This window comes from Mauremys mutica, chromosome 4, assembly GCF_020497125.1.
Source record: "Mauremys mutica isolate MM-2020 ecotype Southern chromosome 4, ASM2049712v1, whole genome shotgun sequence".
NCBI classification, from domain to species: domain Eukaryota; kingdom Metazoa; phylum Chordata; order Testudines; family Geoemydidae; genus Mauremys; species Mauremys mutica.
Window position 1 is genome coordinate 72,125,268 of NC_059075.1, and position 25,285 is coordinate 72,150,552.

Genomic DNA, 25,285 nt, shown 5'->3' on the forward strand with positions numbered 1-25,285 from the left:
AGATGCTTAGAGTATTTGGAGAAGTGGCTTAGACCCCTGGAAGACTTCTCTTGTTTCAAGTGGATTACCCTGAGTGAGACACCGAATTGGAGTGATGTGGAACCTTGTATCAAGTACCTGATAGATAAGGGGGTGCAAATTGATGACATGAAGTGTTTTGATCAGGTCAGCAACCTGAAGAAGTTTACGGAAAATTGCAACAGTGATGAAGAGTTCAGTAATTACTTGCTAGCACACCAGAAGTGGACCAAATATTTTGAGAAATCCAAAAACATTGAGTGTCATTTAGAACTGTTAAAGATTGCACAGTTCTTTACTATTCCTTCTCACAATGCAAATGTAGAGCGAATTTTTTCACTGATGCAAAACCAGTGGACAAAGGAACAACCTGAATGCTGAGTCTCTGAAAGGAATTCTCCTTCAACTTCAGACAAACTTCTTGTAAAGACCTTCTTAAAAAGCAATCAACCACTGCTGAGAAAAATGCGATTTACAGAAAAGTATGTGTGGACACAAGAGGAGAAAGAAAACTGAAGACTTGGTGAAAGGAAAGGACTCACTACATATAAAGAAGTACAGCTAACTTTAAATAATTAAACTTCATTTTTGAGGCCACATCACTTTTTCTTATATATACTCAATACAGACGACATGTAGCGGACAGCATATGTAACAGTACAACACCACATTAATACAACACGAGTTAGGAGATACTGGTGCAAATATCCCCTCCTGGAGTGTCCTCGTTTTTGAATGTTCAAACACGGTAACGCTACCACGGGTACAACCCTGCTGGCAACCAACCCCAACCCTCCCGCCAGACCCCGTCCCCGATACGAGCCCCGCCCGCAGGGATGCGAGCCCCGTGAGGCCCCGCCCCCAGAGAGACCAGCCCCCTCCCAGCGGCGCCCGGGCCCGCTCCCGCTCCCGCTCCCGCTCCCACCTGTGGAAGGAGAGTCCCCGGGCGCGGTTCTCCCGGGTGTCCCGGTTCGGACAGTTTATGGCGGAACAGGCCTTGGGCATCGTCCGGCAGAGCCCCGGGGGGCTCGAAATCCGTACGCCGCCCTGACTACTCTGCCCCGGGTGTCATGGCGGCGGCGGCGGAGGTTGGCCCCGGTAGGGACCCGTCGTCAGTTCCGCCCCTGCGCGGATTGGACCCGGCGGGGACCCGTCGCCCCGGTCTTTTCTGGGAAGGAGAGACCATGGCGGCAGCGGAGCCGAGCAAGGCGGAGATTCAGACTCTGTTCAAGCGGCTGCGGGCGGCGCCGGCCAATAAGGTACCGGAGCGGGGCCGGGCCCCATCCCGTGGCCGGGTCCTCCCGGTCGGGACTGGGCCCCCGAAGCCGCTTCCTGCCTCTCCTGCTTCCGGCGAAGCTGCGGGGCCCGGCCCGGCCCCTGCCGGCTTTGGGGGGCGGCCCCCCGGGTTGTGCCCCAGCCCGGCCTCGGGTGGCAGCGAGACAGGCCCGTTCTCCCCTGGGCTGCCGGGCAGGGGCAGCTTCCCGGGTGGCCGGTGGCCAGGGAACCGGCCGTGGTGCTGGGGGCGGGCGGGGCGTTGATCTGCTGGAAGTGCCCCAGCGGCCCGGGGACGTCACAGCCGGGGCGGGGAGCGGGTGGGGGCGGCTGCCCAGCTGCAGGGGACACTTATTATGTTAGCATTTAATCTGCCAACTCTTCTGCTGCTGCTGCTGCTTTCGTGCAGAAACGGGGATACAACCCCACCCAGCTCAGACCTCCCTGTGGCTCCTCAAACTGATGCTAGGGCCACCTCTCAGACCCTCTGTGACTTCCTTACTCTGCGCTCTGATTTCCCTTTAGGCCTGCTTTGACTGTGGTGCTAAGAATCCAAGCTGGGCCAGTATTTCCTATGGCGTATTTCTGTGCATTGACTGCTCTGGAGTCCACAGGTCACTGGGTGTGCACCTAAGCTTTATCAGGTTTGTATGTTTAGCGCAAGAGTTGAATGGGGGTGGGGATGCATTGTGGGGAAGGGAGAGATGTTTTGATCTGCAGATCAAGGATGCATTCACTCACAGCATTTGCTTACCTTGTCATTATTGGAATTAGCTGAGGTCTGATTAGCAGGAGGCACTTTATTCTCAGAAGTGCACAATTTTCTGTATAGTTTGCTGAATGTATAACACTTTGAATTTGGCTCCTAGCTCTTTTAACATATGAAGAAACTCAGTGAAATAGTCCTTAGAGCACCAATGTGTTATATGCATTACCCTCAAGGGAAGAGCATCTGGAGTATTCTGTGTAAGAGCTGGAATACTAGTGAAGAACTTCACCCTTTTTAGCGATATTAGTAAGAGGGGAAATGAAGGATGAAATTAGAGCTAAGATGATAAATGCCTGACTGAAATGGATAGACATAAGTGGTGTAGTTTATGACAGGGAGATACCAGTAAGATTAAAACTGGACAGCCTCCTTTTTTTTTAGACTTTCTCTTTTAATGTATAATTCTCATTGTGGAGCAGCAAAGAAGAATGAGCAAATGATCTGTTCTACAGAAAAGCAAATGTTGAGGCGGATGAGTGGTGTAAGGATGAAAAGCCATGTCAGGAATGTGTGTGAGAGACTTACTCAAAGTGAGACCCATAAACAAAAGAATGAGGGAGTGCAGGCTCAGATGGTTTGGTCCTGTAAAGTCCAGTCTTGACAACTATGTGGATAAAAGAGTCCAGCAAAATAAGGCCAGACCAAAGAGTGGAGGGATGTCCTAAAGGAAGAAGATGTATTAGCATGTGGTGTGGTAGAGGCTGAGACACTGGACACAGCTCCCAGGGCACTTTGGAGGGAGAGTGCTCATCGCGCAGACCCCACTTAATGGCATTAGCTCAAGGAAGAAGAAGAGTAAGAGATGGTGATGTATTGGGCCTATCCAGACCAACCCCAGCAAGGTAGGTCATCACCGAACATTATCTGGTGTTTTGTTCATGTCTCAAATGATAGGACTCCCAACCTTTCCATTGCACAGATTGTTCCTAAGCTTCACAGGTCATGCTATCTTGGTGTTTCTCATGGTATTTAAGCTCCTTAAGACAGGGACCGTCTTTTTGTTGGGTCTGTACAGTGCCTAGTGCAATGGGGTCCTGGTCTATAATTGGGGTCTCTAGGCATGATTGTAATAGAAATTACTATTTATTAGTCCAAGTTTTCCCACTTCTTCCTGGTACTCTTGTTGCTGTTTACACCCTTTGGATGTTTACAGACTGGTCTCTCCTTAAGTCATTTCTTAACTAGAGTAGACAGATTTAGCTCTTCATCTTTATCATAACTGAGACCCTTAGCCCTTGGATCACTATATTGCTCTTTTCTTATCTGCATCCAGTTTACTTTTTTGGCACTTGGATGCCAGAACAGAAGGTAATATTTCAGGCATAGGTGCACATGCCACCAGAGCCATGGAAGAAAGCTGTTCTCTCCCTGCTCACTGATATGAAACCTCTGCAACCTTTTTGGCTTGCTATAGTGAGTGACCCTCCCGTTAAACTTGCCGTCTACTGTCTCCTTCAGAATTTCTACTTTCCAGGTTTCTCTCTCCATTTAGTATCTGTTCCAGCATGTGCTCCTCCAGATGTGTATTAGCATCACTTTCAGAGCAGAGTCTTGTTTTGTTGTTTTCTGTCCATGTTTATAACCTTCCTAGATCTGTTTTTGTTGCACCTACGTTCTACCAATACAAGTGTCCTAAACTTGTACCTGTTTCACTGGGTCCCAGGCTAATGTCCAGATGCTCAGTGCATTATCATTGCACTCTCCAAAACTTGTATACTCTGCCCTTCAGGAGGACTTAACAGTCATTTGTTATGATGGTTGAGTATGTGCCCTGTTGTGAGATCCACACCTATATGATATCTGACTTTCTTCCAATCAGGGCCTGGGCTGTAGCTGGTGTCTCTTTGCATACTGTTCTAGCATAGGATGGGAGTGTGGATCTCGCTCTTCATTCTACTACTAATGTTTCTGCAAGTATGCAATGCCCTTTTATTTTGAGTAGTGCCTTTGATATGGCTTGTAAACCCACCCCTATGCTTTAAAACATAATAGGGTGGTCTGAATATATGCGTCTTCTGTGGTGTGGTAGGATCAATTCCTGGAGAACAGGAGATGCTGGCTGGGATCTCCCTCTGAGTGCAATGCCAGTGGGAGACATTTTTACATGGGCATTATATATCCAGTGTGGGGAGCAAGCCAGTGAGATCAATGACCATTACAGACTCCTCTTAACTCCAGTTACTGGATGGGAAGTGAAATAGAAAGGCTACAGATATCCCACATGCTCCAGAATGGTGTGACTAAATTGCAGTGAGATGTCAGGCTCTGGCTCTGCTGGCTGATAACATGCTTCTGAATCCAGGACACCTACACCTTCTTGATAAAGCTGATTTGTCCTTGTACAGGTCTACAGAGCTGGATTCAAACTGGAGCTGGTTCCAGCTGAGGTGTATGCAAGTGGGCAGCAATGCCAATGCGGTGAGGAACCTCTGTAGGCATTTTGTTTGATTTCCCTTTTGGTTGTGAGCATTCTCTGCTCCCTGGGTGCCCAGCTCCTCCTGGCATGGCTTTCTTGGTGCTTGGGTACCATTCTCCTCTCACTCTCTCTGGATACCTGCAGGAGAAGAGGCACTTTCATTTTCCATCTCCACTTAAGGGGTCAGAACAGTGACCCTGGTGGAGATTAGAGACTCCTGATATATAGGAATGTCATTTTCCTAGATCTCCCTTACATGAGATCTGAAGGGTTTTTTTTTTTTTTAAAGATAAGGGAGTTCTGCTCAGGAAGAGCCTAGAAGCCCTGCCCCATGCTGTGATTCAGAAGCACTCCTCGCTGGGAAGGGCTGGTAGTGGGTTCTTGAATCTCTGGATCCTGGAAGAGCAGGATCCAGGTGAAGGCGGAGTTGAACAGTAGCTGGTATATTTCTGGGGAAAAGCACTTTACTCCCCCTACACCCCTCATTCTCTGGGAAGTTCCCTGCTCCTGTTACTGCTGCTCTCAAGTTGGTTACTAATGTCTGATGCTTGTGAGAGTTTGACTTGGCTGACTGTAGACTGATTATCCGCTTTTCCTCAGACTGCCTTCTTCCGCCAACATGGCTGCACCACCACAGATGCCAATGCCAAGTATAATAGCAGAGCTGCCCAGATGTACAGGGAGAAGATTCGGCAGCTGGCGAGTGCTGCCATGGCCAAGTATGGCACCAGTGTAAGTGCTGACCAGCCTGTACCACAGTGGGAAAGAAGCATGATGCTGATTGCTGAGTCATATTGATGTCTTCTTCCTTTCAGCTTCTGGTAGATGGACTGAGTGGAACCCCAGGCCATTCTCCTGAGAAGAACGATGCTGACTTCTTCATGGAGCACACACAGGTGAGACAGATCAGCTAGATGTTGCTATCCCTGTTGAAAGCTGCTTTGTCAACTTGTCAGGAGCTTGCTTTCACACCTAGTTTGTATGAAAAAGGCTGATTGCAACTGGCCTTAGTAATAATATGGAGCTGCAGCCTGTGAAGACTACAGTTCCCAACCTACAGCATGGTTCAGGAGTGGAGTATTGCAGACTGGAACCTCTGCCTGCTGCCACTCTGCATTGTAGGTGCACCACTGGAGAACTCTATCAGCTCCTTTTGGCCTATAGGCGTTGTTTTGGCTACCCCTTTACTACATAGACTCTTTTTTAGACTCTTATGCCAAGGACAGGTAGCCAGCAGGAGCTTGTGTACAAATCATCCCTGCTGTTTGGAGGCCCAGGTCTGTTAGATTTGGGTCACTGCTCATAGTGGGTGGAGTAAAATGGGAACAGATCTGAAGGAATGTAGGATAATGAGGATAGATGAGTCTTCTACCCTCCCTCAGGGAGCCAGGTGGAGATTATCCCCTCAAATATGGGCAGTCCTTCATCTCAGTCTAAATTGTGATGGCATCCCTGGTTTATCTATCTCTTGAATGAGATCTCTTGTCTCCCCTACCCCACTGCATCCAGCTCAGCTCCATTCTCCCTCACTGGTGATTTCTTGGAACTCCTGAGGGAATGCTGACTGGGCCCTAAGGTCGTCAGTGTCTCTGGAGAAACTATATGTGCATGGATACATGTTATCCTCTTTCGATCTATAACTGGGTGGAGTCACTATTCACCTGGGGTGGGATTGGTAACTGTACTGGGTCATTTATCCCTTTGAGACTCATTGTAGCATGTTTCAACCTTTAAGCTTTCCAGTACCTGGGATGTGGCAGAGGCTGGTCAGAATCCAGCATTGTCCTCACTGGAGTCTGAGAGAGCAGCAAAGCGATTGGAAACCAGCGAGATGCCACGTGAGTTCACTGCTAAACAGCTTCTCTTCCAGCAAAGAATCTCACTGGGCTGGGGTTGGAAAGGCTTAGATTCTCCCTTGCACCCTGCATGGACAATGAGTGGAGGTTCCATGCAACATCATTTTGGAGTTCTGGTGAAATGGATATGTCTGGGAAACCCATTCTGCTCCCAGATCAGAGAGATTGTGCAGTTCTTCGCTCTCCTTGCAGCATGTGCATGGAAACAGGATCTTTATGACTTGGGGTTTGCCTGACCTGTTTTCTTGGTGCCCATGTGCAGATCTCAGAATCATTTCTACTGCAGCCTTCTTCACTGTCCCTCGCAATAGATGGGGTCTGCATATGGGGTGCATGGAGCAGGGGCAGGTGAACACAGAGTTACAGAGATTCTGTTTCCAGGTAGATGTTGCAGGGAGGGAAGGGGTGTGGACGAAGTGCTGCTCTTTGAAAGAGCTTCATATATTTCCTTGTAAGCTGGCGCGCCATGGTTTCTTGACTCACTTAATGAAGAAATTTTAGAAGGAGTAACTTGCTGAATGAAGACCCTATGTCAGCTGCTGTGAAGAATCATCTGTGCTCTGCAGATGTTGCAGCTTTCTGAGAAACATCTGGAATGCATCTGTTAGGGTAGGGGTACTGTGAGCCCCCTGTCAGGCGGGAGAGGGTGTAAATCTGTAATCTTCTTTCCTCACTATAGTCTGACTGCTCATCTTGTCTCCATAGAGTCCAACCAAGGCCCATCTATTGACCTGTTGAGTACTTCTCCTAAAGCTCCCCTGGGTAAGTGAGAGTCTTCTGGTTTGTCCTCTCCCTGTTACCTTGTCCCTGGGAGTGAGTCATTCTTGTTTGGCTCTAGCTGGCTCTGGGCCTGGCACAGTAGCTGTCTGTGCAGGTTTTCTCTAGTGAGATCAGTAGAGCTGGAACTGGCTTGAGCCCATTCTTAGTTCTATAATAGGAATTTATCCTCCTGTGGAGTCTGCCCTCAGGGATCTGTTGTTGGCTTTCCAATCACATTGTGCTCTTGGCTCTCGTTAAGTTACCCAGAGGGCCAGACTCTGCAGCCATTGATTCAACTCTATGAACTGGAGACTTCCTGCCCCGTTCACCCTCTCCTTCCAAATTTAAACATGCATCTCATTCCCAACAGTTTGCTCCCATTGTAGGGTTTAGCACAGATGACCAGAGCTTGACTGCCCAAGAGACACTCTCGTAACTTTCTAGGAACCCATTGACAGCATATAACTGGCATACAATCAGCTCACTTCAGCCTCCTCTTCAGTATGGAGGTGTGGCTGACAGGCAGCAGGTCCCATGATACTGTCCTCCATCTGGCTCTGTAGTGTGTGGCCGTAGCCTGCATTTCCCTATTAGGAAGTGTGTGCGCTCCTGGCCGCACTGTGCCCAGGCCTGATGTAAACATTAGTCCAAGAGTAAACCTTTCATTCCCCGTGTTTGTTTCTCTCCCTCAGACGCGTCCATGTGTCTGTCTGCACACGGGTCTGCTCCTGCCAGAGGTAACTGGCTAACAAATAGCCTGCACTGGCTGCTTGTGGCACCTCTGCCTGCCGTCTTCAGCCCTAATGTTGGATTGCTGGGCAGCAGAGTACATCCAAACTTCTGCCTCCGAAGTGGCAGATTCCAGGTGGAAGGAAGTGTGTGAGGGAAGCTGCTGGCTGCCTCTCTGCCCCATTGGGCTTTAGGACCCAACTAGCCTCCCCGGGCACAGTGGGTCAGTGCCCCCTCCAGATGTCTCCCTGCAGCCAGGGGCACAGCTATGCTTCCTGTAGCTTGGACTCTTCTGGCTTTCTGGATGACTCTCCCTAGAGGCATCTGTGGTGGGCACCGACCCCTCTTCCCCCCCCACCTCTCCCTGGTGCTGCCTTTCCTCTCTGAGACACTGCTGGAGCTCTCCCAACAGACAGATCGAGTCTTTGTCCATTGACCCCACCTTCACCACCAAATACAGGACACCAGCTGCATGACATGTCACTTACTGGTGCAGCCAGAACTTCCCTCGGAGTGACATGCCTCCCATCCAGGCCCCGCCTGTGTGCCTGGAGCTTCTCATTCTTCATGGTGGTCTCACTGCTTCATTCTTGGCTGGGTGGAGTCACCTGGGCTGTGCTGTGAAACTGGATGATGTGCCCTGGACTTCATTGCAGCTGGGCTGTGGATTTTTGTGTGTCGGCTGCTGCCCGGGCTGTTATGTACTAACTCCAGCTTGTTGAGTGCTTTCACTCCTGCTCACTCACTCCTTCCTTCCTGTTCCAGAACTAAAATCTTCCCTCATCGGAAAGAAGAAGCCAGGCACGGCCAAGAAAGGGGTATGTCTGAGCCCCTGTTACAGGGGGCTCTCCCTTGCACCTTATGCATCTCTGCTTTCCTTCTGCTGGTCCCAGCTTGTTCCCTGGCACCTTGCTTTGCTACCCTTATTGAGGCTCTCTCTGAACCTGGCCCTCCTTCTGAGGTGTCTGATGCCTGCTGATGAAACCTTTTCCTTCTGCCTGATTAGCCAATTGATGAGGCTCTGCTCTACCGGTTCTTCCTCCCCCCGCACACTCAATGCCTTGCTAAGATGAAGGCAGTGAAACTATCAAGCCTTGTGGTATTGTGAGTACCATGGCTGGGCCCAGAATGCACTGGCTAATCCCATACTGCACTGCACAGGTAGTTCAGTTCACCCTTTGAGTGCTCTCCCTCTCCTCTGAAACATCAGTCGCTTGCTGCTATGTGGTGTGGGGCACTGAACCAGAAAAGCTGAAGGCCTGATGTGCTGGGTATTTCTGAAGGGCCCTGGACGTCTTAGGGAGAAATTCTCACTCTGGGTCTGTTTTATCCAGCTGGGTGCAAAAAAGGGACTTGGAGCCCAGAAAGTGAGCAGCCAGAGCTTCAGTGAGATAGAGCGACAAGCCCAGGTGGCTGAGAAGCTGAGGGAGCAGCAGTCGGTGGAGTCGAGGAAACAAGCTGAGGAGTCCATGTGAGTGTCAAGCACTGGGGAAGCCACAGTTGTGGGCTGAATACTTGCTTGCTAGGGCATTGAAATTGGCATGAGGCTGATGCTCTCTACCCTGAGAACTCTTAGCCTGTAGATGCTGAACAAGCAGCAAGGTAGCTCTCTGGGCAGGAGCAGGAGGTCATCTGAAGTAGGAGTTGTCCCTCCAGCAAGGCAGAAGCAGCATTGCTGTGACTGTATTTGATTCAGTGCCTCTGAAAGGGGTTTGGGTGGGTAGATGTGGCAGTTCCCTGTTGCTCCATTGATTCTGGTTCTGTTCCACTAATGCCATTTTTGGGCCTGATCCAAAGACTGGGCTGGGATCAGGACCTGCTGTTTGTGCTCAAAGACTTTGTACACTAACTAAAAACATGTCTCTCTTATAAGAAAGTGAGCACAATAGGAAATCCTAATGTTTTTTCAGTGTAGCTTGATCTACTACAGCATGCCCTTTCTATGCTAGGATTTTACAATATGATCATTTTGTTGCATAAACCTACCGTTTTCCCCCCCCACACACACACACACCCCCCACCTCTCCACAGTATCCACCTTGGGGGAGAGGTGACCTTGTATCCACTACTGTTGTTTCCTTTAGAGTCACTTCAATGCGACTGGCCTATCAGGAGTTGCAGATCGATCGGAAGAAGGAGGAAAAGAAACTTCAGAACCTGGAAGGGAAGAAACGCGAACAAGCTGAGAGACTGGGCATGGGATTGGTGTCCAGAAGGTATTTATTTTGGGGATGCTTGGGGTGGTACTTTGCTGCAGGAAAGACTATCTGGGGATACTTTGCTCTGGCTTAGATTTGTGCGGGAGCCTGCTGCCATCTTAACAGATAAGTGTTTGAATTTTGATTCAGAATGCCTGTGTGATGAGCTATGTCTGGAATCACTTCCATCCCTGGAGAGGATGAGGCGGGCCCTGCACTCTACTCAAAGCCTATAGGTCTCTGACCTCTGGGCCTCACTCGCGGCATTTGCCATCCTGCATCATCACTGGGTTATGGGGAGGTGAAATAACACTTGGTATCTCAGTCCAGCAGACTCCTAGATGGAGTTGAATTTGTCCAGTTGCATCATGGGATGGTGCTGGAGCCAGGCTCTACTGGCTCGGGAGTCTTAGCACCCTCATCTTCTCAGGGTTGGCCAGTTCTAGTTGAAGCAAGATGCTGTAGGGTTGCTTGGATGCTGTCACCCCCTGATTGGGAGTTCCTGAAGCTTGAGCCTTGACTCCCTGCCTTGTTGTTAGTTCGGTCTCTCACTCCGTGCTGTCCGAGATGCAAGTGATTGAGCAGGAGACACCGGTGGCTGCGAAATCTTCTCGCTCCCAGCTGGACTTGTTTGAAGATGCCGGAGGCTTCACATCTGGACCCCCCAAGTAAGGTTGAGCCTCATTGTGGTCTTTGGCTTAGTCCTGGGTTTCCTATGGCTGACCTAGCTGAGTCCCATGTCCTTGGTCCCTAGGTACAAAGATAATCCCTTCTCACTGGGAGATGCCTTCGGCTCGCGATGGGAAACAGATTCCTCCTGGGGTGTTGACAAAGGGGAGGAGGAGGCCGCAGTGACCATCTCCAGCATCCGGCCCATTGGAGAGAGGTAAAGGGCACCACCTTGCTGCTGCTGGAGCTCAGACTCTGGATCCAAGGGGCGGGCCTTGCAGTGAGGTGGAACTAGGCTGGTGTCCGAGGGGAGTGATAGTGTCAGTGTCCAAACACAGATGATTAAACCCCAGCCCCACAAGCCTCTCCCATGCCTCGCGCTATGAGCAGGATCTATGGAAACCTCATCTCCATTGGTACAGCAACCAAAAACAAAATAGAGCCCTTGGTGTGTCACACAGAGGAGTCCCTTGGGCTAGGTCACTGAGACAGGAAGTACCTAGTATCTACACTGGCTCCTTAGTGAAAGGGACTCTGGCCTTTGACCCTCCTAATAGGGAAGCCCATGGCCTGGCGACACAATGGGAACTCTTGTACTGATCTCAAGGACCAAAAGACTTAAAGGTGTTTTATGAACTTCCACTGTCTATCATTAGAACAGTGATGCTTAAGTTTGGGGGTTCTTTCTACAGTGGGCTTGGTTTTACTTGGTTCCTTGGCAAACACCCAAAAGCATTCATTCTGGCGTTGAAAGTTCAGGGATCAAATCCAAGGAATTATAACAAAAACATTTACAGTGAAACTGGAATTGCAAAACAAACTTAATTAAATCTATTAAAATCTTTCTTTTTGGAGGCAAAATATTGGAGCCTCTTTTGGAGCCTCTTATTTTCAAAACAACCTTTTTTGATGAAAAGAAAGGGTTAGTTGTACTCTGTCCTGTGGTATAAAGGCTGTTTGCTTCTCCTTTTTCTAACAGACACAGGGTGGAGGAAAGAGGGAATAGAAAAAGTAGGAGAAATACAGCTGCTGTTGATGGGATTTTTTGGAATACTGGATGGCTGGTCAATTATGAATACGTGCTTTGGCTGTTCGGCTGACCACAGCACCTGTTGCTTGGACGCCAGTTTGTTCTGGTCAGGGATGTCTCCTGGTTGGGTCTTGTTTCCTTAGACTGGGCAGGATTATGGTCATCTCATCTTGCTGTGCTGATGCAGTGCAGTTGATTTCAGGATTTGATGAAAAGCTGAGAGAGAGAGAGAGAGAGGATAGGAGGAAGGAGCGGGGGGGGGCGGGGGGGGCAGAAAATAACATGCAAGGAAGGCAGGCAGCGCACATGATCTTGCCTAATTGCCAGCACTGCATAGGCTGGAATCCCCACTGATGGGCTGAGGACTGGATGTCATGATGGTATGATTTTCAGGACTCACAAGTGAAAAACAAAGTTCCTTGAACAAGAGCAAAGCCAAATGACCTTCCTCTTATGAAGAAAGTCTTTTTTTGGTCTGCTCCTTCTGTCTGAGGGTCAGGGAAGATAAGATAAGACAAGACAAGCTGGGGATGTAAGGTGGGAGAGCAATTTGTTTATTTTCAAAGTCTCTTTTCAAGAACCCCAAAAGAGGGGGAAAACTTGGTGGCATAGGTTTTTTTCCCCCCACCCTCATTATTTTGTCCACCAATCAGGCCTAGTGTCCACCACGCCAATTTTAGTTCATTAACTTCCGGATCCACATCATCTGTTTTTTCCAACCATGGTTTCAACAGTCCTTGAACCATATCAGAAGGCCCTTTTTTGTTTGCACTAATCCAGTTTCTCTGTATGGTTCTCTTTCACGTGTTTAATAACATTCATTATTGAAAATGTGACCTATTTTCCACGATTAATTTTCAAACAGGCAGAAAGTTATGGGTTATTGTGGCATTTATTTATGAACTTACCCATACTTTTTATATTTGAGCTACAATTGGGGTAAATTTTTAGGGCTACTAATCACAACAGAACCTGATGACCACCAGTCAAACTCAGTTTTGCTAAACTGCCCTCCTGATGGGGGTGGGGGGATCAGCAGTGGCTCTTGCCTGTGGCTTTGTAGGTTTGCTTTGAGCAATGTGGGTGTCAGCAGAGTGGAGCTGATAGGCTGCTTTCCTTGCTCTGAGCACAAAGGTTTAGTGTCTCCTGTCTCATCTCCCTCAGACCCACCAATAGAAGGGAGGCAGAGAGCAGGACATCTGCAGTGGAATCAAATGAAGCTCGGCAGAAGTTCGCCGGGGCCAAAGCCATTTCCTCAGATATGTTCTTTGGGCGGGAAGCAGATGCTGAGGTAAGTGCCACACTTACCCCTGCACCTGCCTTTCCTGCTGTACTTGGGCTGGTACTTGTCCCCTGGCCTGACCCTCTCCCATCCTGTCTCAAGCCCTGGTTTTATCCCTTTTTGTTGTAGCTGAGTCTGAGTCTTCTGCTTTCTCCTTGATGCAGTATGAAGCCAGGTCTCGATTGCAGCAGCTCTCTGGCAGCAGTGCCATCAGCTCCGCAGACCTCTTTGGGGAGGCTGAGGATACGCACTCAGCAGGTTTGTTAGTACCTAGTGAAGGGAGGGGAGCGGGCAGACAATGGCAGACTCCTGGATCTAAGCCTAGAAGGGTCATGGCTGAGGGGCTGCTATGGAGCTGAATAAGCAGGGCCTGCTGGGAGGGGGCTATGCTTGCCCTCAGGCCCCAACCCACCCCTTTTGCTGGCTCTTGGCAGGTGGTGTGTCAATTGGGAACGTGCTGCCTGCAGCTGACATCACCCAGTTCAAGCAAGGAGTAAAATCTGTTGCTGGCAAGATGGCCGTTCTAGCCAACGGTGTGATGAACTCTCTCCAGGTGAGGCAGGGGGTGTTCCTTACTGTGGCCAGGGGTTGGGATCTGAGTGTCTTACCTACTGGGCATGTTCAGATGAACAGCAGGGTAAATGAGTTGAATTTGCACCCTATGGATTTCAGCCTCCTAGGTCTTGCCTCATCTGTAGGAAGCTGCCTTCCCTTGTCCCCTGCTTGGGCTGTGCATATGCACAGTGGGTTTGCAGGTATCAGTTCCTGTGCAGGCATTTTCAAGCTACAGTTAATGACAGCTTCCCTCCAGTAGCTGAAACCATTCCATGCCACTGTTGTAATCTGTTCTGGGACTGATTTCAGAGCACCTTCTTGTGCTGGTAAAGAAGATCCTTTTATAGCCCTAAGGTCTCCCTTTCCCACATAGTGCATCCCTGGACAGAGTCCTCCAGGGTGGGGCTGCTTTCCTCTGACCTGTCCTTTGGGCTGGCATCCCAAATGTTTGTGATTAGCTCTGTGCTGGTCTGTCTCTCAAGTCCTTAGGAATGTTAAACATCTCAGGATGTCCCTATCTCCATCTGTCTCCTCATAATGTGAGTGGTTGGGACAGTGACTCAGGGTGTGTTTCCTCCCTCAGGATCGCTATGGCTCATATTGATGACCCAGGGACTGCAGCTCAGACGAATGCCAGCGAGAAGCACCAGTCTCACCTTGAGTTGCTTGGAGTTATGCTGCAGGATTCTGTTTTAGTTTGTCTGGGGCGGGGTGGGTGAGGTCAACAGAAACAGAAGGGGATGAGGAGATGCCCATGCCCAACATCTTTTCCAAATAGCTCTGGAGTCTCATCTGTATTAGAAACCAATATGCCCTCAAACCAAACCTTCTGCCGCTAGGGTGGGAGGCCTTGTCTCAGAAACCCCACATTGCTCTGAACTGTGAGACAGGAGGTGCAGGTAGCTCCAGCCCGCACTGGCCCATAGCTTGTTGTCTCAGCAAGTGACGCTGTTTAGGGAGTTCCCACTTGCCCCCTGTCATCAGGTCCACAAGGAAATGACCCCCATGTGTCTTGCTCAGTGCTGTCACCCCTTCTCCATACACAGGCTAGTATGGCTCCGGAGGGAAGCTCTATTCAGTCACCACATGGCAGGAGCAGTGGGAAATAGCAGTAAATGTTGTGAAAATAACATTGGGTTTTCCTAGGATCTGCAGGAATCCGTTTTGGTAGCCTAGTAAGTGGGAGCATCTCCCTTCTGTAAATTAAGACACACTTACTGATGTTTCTGTAAATCAGATTAGGCAGAATAACCCCAGCAAAACAAGAACTTAATCTTGTTACATCAGGAGGCCAAGCTTAGGCCTGGACTCCAGAGAGAGCTGAGCATTGCAGAAGTATCTGCAGGCTAGGTGTAAAAACCCAGGATGTCTTGTTTCCCAGGCACACCTCTTGTTCAGCTTCTTCCAGCTAAGCTGGGGCTGTGGTAGGGATGCCAGTTTTGGTTGGACATGTTCCTGGAGTTTTCATCACATGACATTATCTTTAATTAAAGACTGATCTTTAATTTCTGGAGACTCCAGGACAATATTGGAGGGTTGGCAACCCTAGGCTGTGCTTGCTCTGCTTAAGGAACAGATTAGAGCCTCGGGCGGGGGGCGGGGGGTGAGGTGGCCTGGGGCACAGAGAGGAATTGTATAATGTCTAGTTTCAAAGCACCTTGCCTTTTGATGGCTCTCTGCTCCCGACCAGGAAGTGTCAACAATGTTAATACCCACAGGTCTCCCCTAGAGGGGGCCCTTGAGGGCTGGGCTGAAGGCATTTCGCAATGAAAAAAGGGCTCAACACTCTTACAAATGAAAACTAAAATTCTGTGTGGAAATGGAGGTGGCAGCCGTTTGTTCTACTGACCCAACTTCCACTCAGAGCAATTCAGCCAGCATAGCTCTACCCAGGGCCAAGTCCCCCAGGTGTGCCGGGCCTCCCAGACTGGTTTGCACTGACTTCTTATGTTTGAATTTCATGCCCCAGCCCCCTCTCTGGTTCCACTTGTTCTGTGCACACACAGATGGAACAGCACAAGCTGGACCCTGTTCCTCCCAGCACAGCGGTTCTGGGCCTTTTCCTTTTTGAAGTCACTTTAGCTGAGTAACTCTCTCTGTGAGTAGAAGAGGCAAAGGGCATTCCCCTTTCCTTTCCCTCCCAACAATGCTGCTTTGATGCCCAAGTAGCAGGGGCGTGGCACCAGCCAGGAGCATAGTGCAGAGTATGCTGAACCTCTGTGTGCAGCACACCTACCTGGAGCTTCCCCAGGTTGAGTTCCTTCACGCTGTACTACTGAAGGGCAGGGTCTCTTAATTTTGCTGAATTCTCCCTTAATTTTAACATGAACATTAAATTATGGTCCAATGCAGTTGTTTGTTTTTCCCGAGTACTTGTTGGCAGAGGAATAGCTATGGATGGTCCTCACCTGTGCAGACTCCCCTATGAGTCTGTCAACCTGCAAGGTGTAGCAGCACAGTGGTTGCAGGTTGGACCTAATTCCCTAGTAGGGGCAGTGACTGTTTCCCTCTTGCATTCTAATGTGTGTTTGGTGCCTAGGTCCTACAGTGATGGGGAGATTCACTGGAGCGGGGAAAGCCGGGGGGAAAGCTCTAGCCATCTGACTTAAAAGGCCCAACAGGTCTTTATCCACCCTCCTTTCTGTGGTTGTTCATTGTACAGTGCAGACACTCAAATTTAACTTGTACAGCTGCAGGATCTGAGCATCTGCCTTCCTGCAGTTCTCTCCAATCCCCTGTGCACCTCCTCCAGATCCTGCTCACTGGGCTCTGAAATATGCACTGATGCTTAGATTTTAACTATTAAAATCGTCTTAGAGCAAAGCAGTGGCAGCCTCTCCAGCTACTCCCTGTCTGAGGGAGAGGATGGTGCTATGGCCTGGTGCTCCTTCTGCTCTGAGATGGGAAGAGATTTCTCTTCTCTGGACTGTTCGTATTATTTAGGAGATAATGGTATTAATGAGCTGTTTGTGGCTGGGCTCGGGGCTCAGCCATATGAGGGGGAGTGAAGTGGAACTCTTTCCCTCAACTAAATAAAATCAAACACCTGTATGTTCTCTGGCTCGTCTCTTTCTAGAAAGGGCCTGGGGTGCTGGGTGGGTTTGTGCAGGGAGGTGAGAGGGTGCAGGCCTGAGCAAATGTGGGCAGCTCCCCCTTCTGTAACATGGGTTACATGAGGGATGCTCTGTACTGGGCCAGGGCTATGTTCTGATTTGGGTTCTCAGATCACTAACTTATCTGATTCTTTCCTGCTGGGCTATGCAGCTTACTGGAATGAGGCAGCAGCGAGTGGAGAAGTGGGTGGTGGGTAGAGCAATCCACTTACTAGCAACCTTCCACCCTTGCTTTGGAGCAGAAGCTGGCTTGTTTGGTCTTGGGCCTGGCCGGGCTGGGCCAGCCCCGCCCCAGTGTGTTACACACTAGTGTAAGTGGCAGCTGGACCTGGCTCAGGCTCTATCAGTAAACTGCAAGTAAACATCAAGCCACCAGCTGGGGAAAGTGATGCCCTGCTGTTTGGGATTCCTAGAGAAACCAAGCTTAGGTGGAGCTAAGGTTGAGAGTTTAGAACAGTATCTTAGAATAAACTACATTAAAGGGATGTTGTAATTATCTCAAAACCAAGTGTGTTAAACCCTGGAATGTCAGAGTTAGGTTTTAAGTTTAACCACTACATTAATTTCCTGAGTTTATAATTCTTTGGGTTGGGATGATTATAATATTCCTCTAATGTAGTTTAGGGTAAATTACTGATCTGTGCTCAACCTTAAATTTATTTTATTGTAGCTTTTGGTTGAGGGGAAGGGGCACTGACGGAGCTTGTGAGGTCTTGGTGTTGAGTTGAGTGTATTTCTATGTTTGGATGTAATATAGTAACTTTTTTGAATGCTGTATTTGATTGCTTCCAAAATGTCAGGGAATATTTTAGCTGTCCATCTGCAGAACTCTGCTGACTTTGGTGAGAATCAGTAAAGTGGAAGGGGCAAAAGGGGGCAAGGGAGATGCATGATGCTCCTGGCATCTGACTAGTAGGGCCATTTAGCTTCATCCAGGTGTCTAATTGTCTACACATACTAGGAGCATTTCAACACATTCCATCATACTAATATCCCCATCACATCACTGTCTATGCTCTTTGAAAGAGAAAGTAGGATAAGAATTTGAGGGGTGGAGGAAAACAGAGGCCTGGGGCACCCAGGAGTGATGGGGTGCAGAGCCCCTGGGGTGGGGTTGAAGGGAGTTCCTGAAATAGAGGGAGATGGGAGGATGGCATGCAGGGAGCTTGTGAGGGAAATGGAATGATGCAAGGAGCTGCTGCTGTGTGTAATGAGCTTGGCCTATAGAAGCTATGACATGAGCCAACCTGGTGTAATATGTGACCAGTGAACAAACTCAATGTTACTATGTGCTATTTCTAATCAATAGAAAATATGAAGTCAAAATTAAAAATGATTTAAGGCTAACTTTTATAGCTAGATTCATTGGCACCCTCTGGAGGCAGCACAGCAGCTGCCTCAGTTAATCTGGGTTTACAGCTGCTTTGTTTTGCCAGAGCAATGCAAATCATCTGGACTCTTTACCCCACTTTTCCCTTCCTTGCTGTCCTCTCGATTCCCACAGTTTCTCACACCGTGCACACCAGTTTTCTCCTCCCTTTGCCACCTCCCATATTACCCTGTGCATATGCCTACCTCAACTTCCCCCTCTCTCCTGCCCTATCTGTTAAGGGATCAGCTGCAGTGTGTAACTTTTGAAAAGATACTTAAGCTCGATGTCTATATTTGCTGCTGTTCTCAGTAAAGGTCATCATGCAGAAGTGTCTTGTTTCAAAATGGCTGCCAGCAATGGGACTGAAGCCACAGCTAACATCAAGGAACATTTTGTTTGAGAACAATGAGTGACCCTTCTCAAAATGGCTCCTAGCTGAGAGCCACTGCAGCTCAGGCCTCTGCGAACAATGGGAGATGGCAGTCATTTTGAAAAAGGGCAGTTCTTTGGAATTCTGATGGAGACCATTGTATGCTTCTCTGCTAAAGGAGAAACTTTCAGCTATGAAGAATAACTGGGGAGAAATTACTATTAATCCTAAAAGAAAATATTAAAATTCAGCTGTGGTGCAAGATTTCAGAGAGTTTCAATTATAGGGGATAGTTGTAGAGTCTGTTACTCTGTCATTATTGGGGGCAAAAAGTTTTGATGGCTAAATTTCTGAAGGACCCATTTTTAATTAACTTTAATTCCTAAGCTAATTGAGAGTTTTACTTGTAAATTCTCAGGAAGTTCATTCCTTACTCAAACTGCTGTAATTTTTGGAGGGATGTTCTGTATCTTGCATACATAACAAAAAGACTGAATCCCTTTTGAGTTGAATTTTGCACTTAAACTGAACTATAGATTTGTTACTGAGCTATCCATTATTCAGTACGGAAAAGATCTACCCGATGTCTTAATGCTGCTTTTGCTGCCAGTGCAGAGGTTTCGAGTTATACTGTCACTCTGAAGCTTAGGTCTGAACTCTCTGGAGGTCTTCAATCTCTAGGTTTGTGACTCTGTTTTTTTGTTGTGTTTTTTTTTTTTTTAAATATAAGCTCTGGGTTTCAGCAACATTAAGTTTCCTCCTTGGGTCACCAGGACATCAAATGAATGTGTTAATGTTTAACAGTGTGACCAGAGGGCTTTCTATTGAGTTGTAGGAGAGGTGGGGAGCAGAATCCATTGCAGCACATGAGAAAAAACCCTAAGCCCCTCCTATCTTTAACTAATTTGCTTTGCCTCGTTTGGCCTCAGACACCAATTCTACCCCTCCCTGCCATGTTCCAAGCTGTGTCCAGTTCTTACTGGGCACTATGCCCGGTGCCCTTGTAGAACATACCTCCACGTAAGTGTGGAGGGGAAGTCACTCTCTGCCTCCACCTCAGCCAGCAGGAGAGCGTAGCTGGTGGAGAGTCGGCCTATAAGCAAAGCACGGCAGAGACACAGCCTGAAGTGGCCTGGGTGACCTGATAACTAAAGTCCAAGGGGGAGGAAGCTGGGTAGAGCAAACCCCTAGGCCAGAGATAGAAGAGGAGCTATCTGGGCCTAAACTAAAGGAATCTGCAGTGGAGCCCACACAAGGCTCCCCTTAATTCCAGATCTTCTTGATAAGAGATGCTGCTGCTCCTTAAATTGTAATAGGCAGGCAGCAGAATCAGCATGGGAGGACAGTGTACCTGGCAGTCTCTGCAAACTAACTAGGGTGGGGGAGAGTCAGAAAAATCCCCTGAAACAGCTACACAAAGGAGTTAGGCTGATACTTCAGAGCCAATCTCAGGGCCTTGCAGTGCTGAGGCAATTCTGAGTACTGGTTTCGGGGGGTGAGTGGAGCAGGTGTCAGGCTTATGGCTCTTGGCACATTGGATGAGGTAGGGTCTGAGGTGCCACTGGAGGTTGTAGGTGGGCTCTGCTGTGCCAACTAAGGTCCAATCAAAGTCAGGCATGTGGCTGACAAACCAGCTTTGGAAAAAGGCAGAGGCCCAAGTGGCTGATCACAACGTGTTGCACAGCGGGCTGGTCCAGGCCCCCGTGAGAGGGGCAGGAGGGAGGCGGTTGGCAAGCGCGGGGGATACTCAGAAGACGAGGGGCGGCTCTTATCGCGCTGCCCGGGGCCGGCCTGGGACAAAGGCGCGCGCGCGCGAACGCAGCGCCAGGCTGCTGCGGCAGCTGCCCAGTCCCTGCGCATGCGCCGGTGAGACTGTGGCACCGCGGAGCCGCGTGAATCGAGTCGGGCCGGGGGGCGCTGCGCCGCGCCCTGGGGGGGATGGGGTCGCGCTGCTCTCGGGCTGCGCCCCCGGAGTCAGGCTATGAGGCAGGACGCCCCAGGGCGGGGAATCCTTGGCGCCCGCCGGCGCCACAGCAGTGAGCTAGTGCCCGGTCCATCGGCGTCTAGTGAGCTGTGGCTAAGGGAGCCCCTGCGCTACCCTGGCTCAGCTGACTCGGGCTGTGGCGCCAGCAGTGCAGGGTAGCAGCTCTGAGACCGTCCCCCTCATGGGGTCAGAGCCCAGGCTCCAGCCCACGCCTGAATATCTACACTGCGGTTTTAGAGACCCCCCAGCCTGGGTCACCTGGCCTGGGCCAGCCTTGGCAGTGCCACAGTCTTTGACTGCAGTATAGATGTACCGTGGGGTTGCGGAATATGGGTGTTGGGGGTGGCTACACTGCAAGCAAAGGCCAGGGTTCAAACTCAGGGGCAAACCTAATTTTCCCCAATCCACCATCTACACACAGATCATGCTAACTCAGGGCTTGGACTACTCCTGGGGGAATTCTGTGGCATGTGCAGAATTCATGTCGCCTGCAGATTTTTTTTCCGTATAGAATACAGTAACTCCTCACTTAATGGGCCTTAGTTATGTTCTTGAAAATGCAACTTTAAGCAAAATGATGTTAAGCGAATCCAATTTCCCCATCAGAATGAATGTCAATAATGGGGGTTAGGTTCCAGGGATTAGACATGATATACAGTATACATTTTAAATCATTTAAGCAATTTAATACTGTACTCACCAATGATGATTGTGAAGCTTGGTTGAGGCAGGGGCATAGCGGGGCTGGGGTACGGAGTTTTGCCTGCTCCCCGGCTGGAATGCCAGGCTGGTGGAGCAGGGCAAGTCTCCCCGCATTGTGACCCTGCTCCCCGGCAGGAGCACAAGGTGGGCAGAACTGGACAAGGCCCCGCTCCCTGACTCTGTCCCCAGCAGGAGTACAGGGTAGGCGGAGTCGGGGGAGCCAAACAGTGTTATAAGGGAACATTGCAGGACTTTAAAAATGTATGGTCTCTAATAGGTCAGCAACCTAATAACGAAACGTTAACCTGGACAATGTTAAGTGAAGAGTTACTGTAATCTATTCTCCTGGAGTGGCACTGCAATTACACCTTTTGCCCACCAGGGGCTGCTGTGGCACCAGAAGAGAGAGCAGCTGGCTCACACACTGGAGCAGCTAGCAATGGAGCGGGAGAGAGCAGAGATTGCTTTTCTCATGGTGGCATGCCTGCAGGACCAGGTGAGGGGGGACAGTATATGGCAGGGGTCTCAAACATGCGGCCCGCGGGCCGCATGCGGCCCGCGGAGCTCTTCCCTGCGGCCCGCGGAGCTCCCCCACCAGGGCCAGCTCTAGAGTGGGGAGCCCAGAGCCTTTTAACTCCCAGCCGCGGCTGGGAATCAGAAGGCTCCGAGCTGCCCGCCGCGGCAGGGAGCCCAGAGCCTTTTAACTCCCAGCCGCGGCTGGGAATCAGAGGGCTCCGGGCTGCCCGCCGCGGCAGGGAGCCCAGAGCCTTTTAAATCCCAGCCGCGGCCGGGAATCAGAGGGGGCTCCGAGCTGCCCGCCACGGCAGGGAGCCCAGAGCCTTTTAACTCACAGCCGCGGCTGGGAATCAGAAGGCTCCGAGCTGCCCGCCGCGGCAGGGAGCCCAGAGCCTTTTAACTCCCAGCCGCGGCTGGGAATCAGAGGGCTCCGGGCTGCCCGCCGCGGCAGGGAGCCCAGAGCCTTTTAACTCCCAGCCGCGGCTGGGAATCAGAGGGCTCCGGGCTGCCCGCCGCGGCAGGGAGCCCAGAGCCTTTTAACTCCCAGCCGCGGCTGGGAATCAGAAGGCTCCGAGCTGCCCGCCGCGGCAGGGAGCCCAGAGCCTTTTAAATCCCAGCCGCGGCCGGGAATCAGAGGGGGCTCCGAGCTGCCCGCCGGGGCAGGGAGCCCAGAGCCTTTTAACTCCCAGCCACGGCTAGGATTTGCTGGGGCGGGGGGCGGCGCTCTGGCGGTTGCGGGTCGGCGGCTCCGGTGGACCTCCCGCAGGCATGCCTGAGGGAGGTCCACCGGGGCCATCTGCCGCCCTCCCCAGGATGCCGCCCCAAGCGGGTGCTTGGCCTGCTGGTGCCTAGAGCCCGCCCTGTCCCCCACTTACTGCCTGTCGCTGCCAAACTCCCCTCACCCCGCCCCCCTCCCCGAGTTATTTTCTGTGCCTAAGCTCCCCGCGCGCTGCTCCCCAATGTTTGGGGCCGGGTCTCTCCCCTGGCCCCACCTGCTGCCCCCACGCGCCTCCCCCCAGTGTCTCCCGGCCCCCACTTGCTGCCCCCTCACCGCCCGGGAGCCTGCCCGGGAGCTCAGGCTGACTCCACTCCTCCGCTATGCCGGCTTCCGGCATCACCTGCTGCCGCAGGGTCCTAGCGCCCCCCTGCACTAGGGCCAGGGCAGGCTGCCCTTCCCCTGCCCTTCTGCCCTAGTCCTGAGACTCTCCAATGCCCCGAGCCTCTCCAATGCCTCAAACCCCTCACCCTCAGCCCCACAGCCCTCACCCCTGCACCCCCTCCTATCCCCAAACTCCGTCCCAAAGCCTGCACACCCACCCCCTGCCGCAGCCTGGAGCCTGCACTGAGCACAGAGCCTGCACTCCAGACCCCCTCCCCCACCCCCACCCAAACTCCCTCCCAGAGCCTTAGGCAGTAAATCTAAGTGCGTGTTTTGTCCTTTGAGTGAGGTGCATTACTGAGTGTATATATTTATTAAAACTGTAGATTCTACATTAAAGTGTCAACCAACACTGTCACAATGACATAACCAAAATTAGTACAAAATTTGACAAAACGTCAAAATTAGCACTGACGTTTCACATTACAGTTAAAGAAGTTAATAAAAAAGTTAATAAATTGACTTTTAATAGCATACTATATTTTAATACTATACTACTATATTACTCTTCTTTTTTTTTCTGCCTACCTCCAGGCGCTTCCTGCCGCCAAGCCGCCAAACAGCTGTTGGTGGCGCTTAGCACTTTCCAGGAGGGAGGGGGGAGGAGCGGGGAGCTGCGCACTTAGGGGAGGAGGTGGAGAAGAGACAGGGCAGGGGCGGGGCCTCATGGAAGGGGTGGATTGGGGGTGGGGCCAGGGGCAGCAAGGGGGCGTGTCAGTGATGCGGCCCTCGGGCCAATGCACTAGTCCTCATGCGGCCCTCGGGGTCATTTGAGTTTGAGACCCCTGGTATATGGGGAGGATGGACAGAGTAGGGAATACAGGGCTGCTGGGGGAGTCACGTAGACTAGGGTTCAGAAGGGCTAGTGGGGGATAGACTGGGTTGGGGGCACAAGAGCTAGTGGGGTGATAGCTTTGCGCCAGAGCTGAATGGGAGTGGGGTGTAGGGACACATGGGGGGAGGGTGGTGCAGGAAAGTTGAGGATGGGGCAGATGTTCCTGAATGTGTGGGAGAGGCAAGGGGTCAGCTAAGGTGTGCATGGGGGAGGCTCCTCAATTCCTTAACAATCTCTTCCCCACCACTTCAAAGAAAAAACTATTTCATACTTCTCCCCCACAGCCACCCAACAACCTTCCAGGTTCGCTCCCAGCCATTACTTCCTTCTCCCTCAGCTCCTCCATTACCCTTGACTCCCTCAAGCCTTTGCACTGCTTCTGAGGGGTGCGGGAAATGTTTCTGTATTGTAGTTTAAATTAATTATTACTCAAAGTTCTATATTAATATGCCTAGTGAGGAAATTGTCACAAGCATGTCCTGAATCTTTTTTTTTGGTGTTTATATTGTTACAGATATACTTGCTGACAGGTATTCTGAAATAAATTACCAAAATAATTGAAACAGGTGTGACTGTTTTGTTATTTTGACAAATAAAATATGCAGAATTTTAAAATACTGAGCACAAATTTAAAAAAAAATCTTGGCACAGAATTCTCCCAGGAGTAGCTTGGAACCAGGGTTGGAGGGTCCAAGCCTGAGTCAAGTGGAGACCTAGGCTTTATGCCCTATTGCTTTGCCCACTGGCCTAGTGTTCTGGGAGTTAGCCAAAAGTATCCCACAAACCCACAGGCTTCCTTCCTTTGTTTTCTGGACAATCAAGTTGGTGGCCAGTCCAGGTTTTCTTCACACTGCACCATGAGTGAACGGTTAGAGCAGCCACATTTTGGGAGGGACTAGAAAGTCTGGGATATGGGTGGTTGGACCAGGCCATCCCCATAATGCAGTATAGACATTGGAGTCACAGGTTGGGACTCAGGGTTCAATAATTCCTAACCTGGGGTTACAAATGAATGGCGATGCTCAAGCCTCAGGTTAACAAACTCTGGATCTGATAACTTCAGTTGTACTCGCCTTGGACTTACATTGCTATGTAGACATAACCCCTAGTGCATGAGTTCAGGGTGGGCTGCATCTACACTGCAAAGCAAAAGGCTTGATCCCTGGATCCTGGCCTGAGTCAGGCTTGGACGCCTCCATTCCCATGGGGTCCTGGGATGCTGGCTCTGAGCCCTGGCTTAGAATTTGCATGTAGCTGGAAAGTGGGGTTAGGCTTGGACCTGAGTTTGAACCATGGATTTATACTGAAGTGTAAACATTCCCTAAAAAAAATCCCATGGCTCTTCATTGATCTCCTTCCCTGCTGTGGTAGTGGGGGTCAGAATGTCCAGGATGCCTATTTGAAGACATCGGTATCTGCCTCACACTGACCCTGTTAATGAAACAATGCTGAATCTCTCCCCCTCCTGGCCTGAGATATCTCCTTCACCCACGTGCTAAGGATGCAGCTCATGCTGTGTAAAGTGATTCATCAGAGTGCTGAAAAGAGGCAAACATTCAGGTCTTCCTGGGTATTGCAACAATTGCTCCTTATGCACCCTATAGGAGAACCAGTAAGTCAGGGCATTTGAAGCAAAGCAGAACAATTGCTCCTTATGCACCCTATAGGAGAACCAGTAAGT

General features: G+C 50.3%; 1 protein-coding gene across 1 annotated transcript; it reads left to right on the forward strand.

Annotated features, from left to right (window-relative positions):
• Positions 1–1,088: 1,088 nt before the first annotated feature.
• ARFGAP2 (ADP ribosylation factor GTPase activating protein 2) lies at positions 1,089–16,604 on the forward strand. Its single transcript, XM_045012890.1, has 16 exons — positions 1,089–1,277; positions 1,816–1,934; positions 4,405–4,477; positions 5,076–5,207; positions 5,291–5,371; positions 6,211–6,313; positions 7,037–7,093; positions 8,585–8,637; positions 9,154–9,290; positions 9,904–10,035; positions 10,557–10,685; positions 10,772–10,903; positions 12,881–13,007; positions 13,163–13,256; positions 13,433–13,551; positions 14,137–16,604. The coding sequence occupies exons 1-16, from the start codon at positions 1,089–1,091 to the stop codon at positions 14,155–14,157; spliced, it is 1,698 nt and encodes a 565-aa protein (XP_044868825.1). The 3' UTR covers positions 14,158–16,604.
• The last annotated feature ends 8,681 nt before the right edge of the window (positions 16,605–25,285 follow it).

Coding starts and splice junctions, on each gene's coding strand:
- ARFGAP2 (XM_045012890.1), top strand. CDS start 1,089: ATGGCGGCGGCGGCGGAGGTTGGCCCCGGTAGGGACCCGTCGTCAGTT. Junction 5,372..6,210: donor TCTTCATGGAGCACACACAG/GTGAGACAGATC, acceptor TCAACCTTTAAG/CTTTCCAGTACCTGGGATGT. Junction 10,036..10,556: donor ATGGGATTGGTGTCCAGAAG/GTATTTATTTTG, acceptor CCTTGTTGTTAG/TTCGGTCTCTCACTCCGTGC.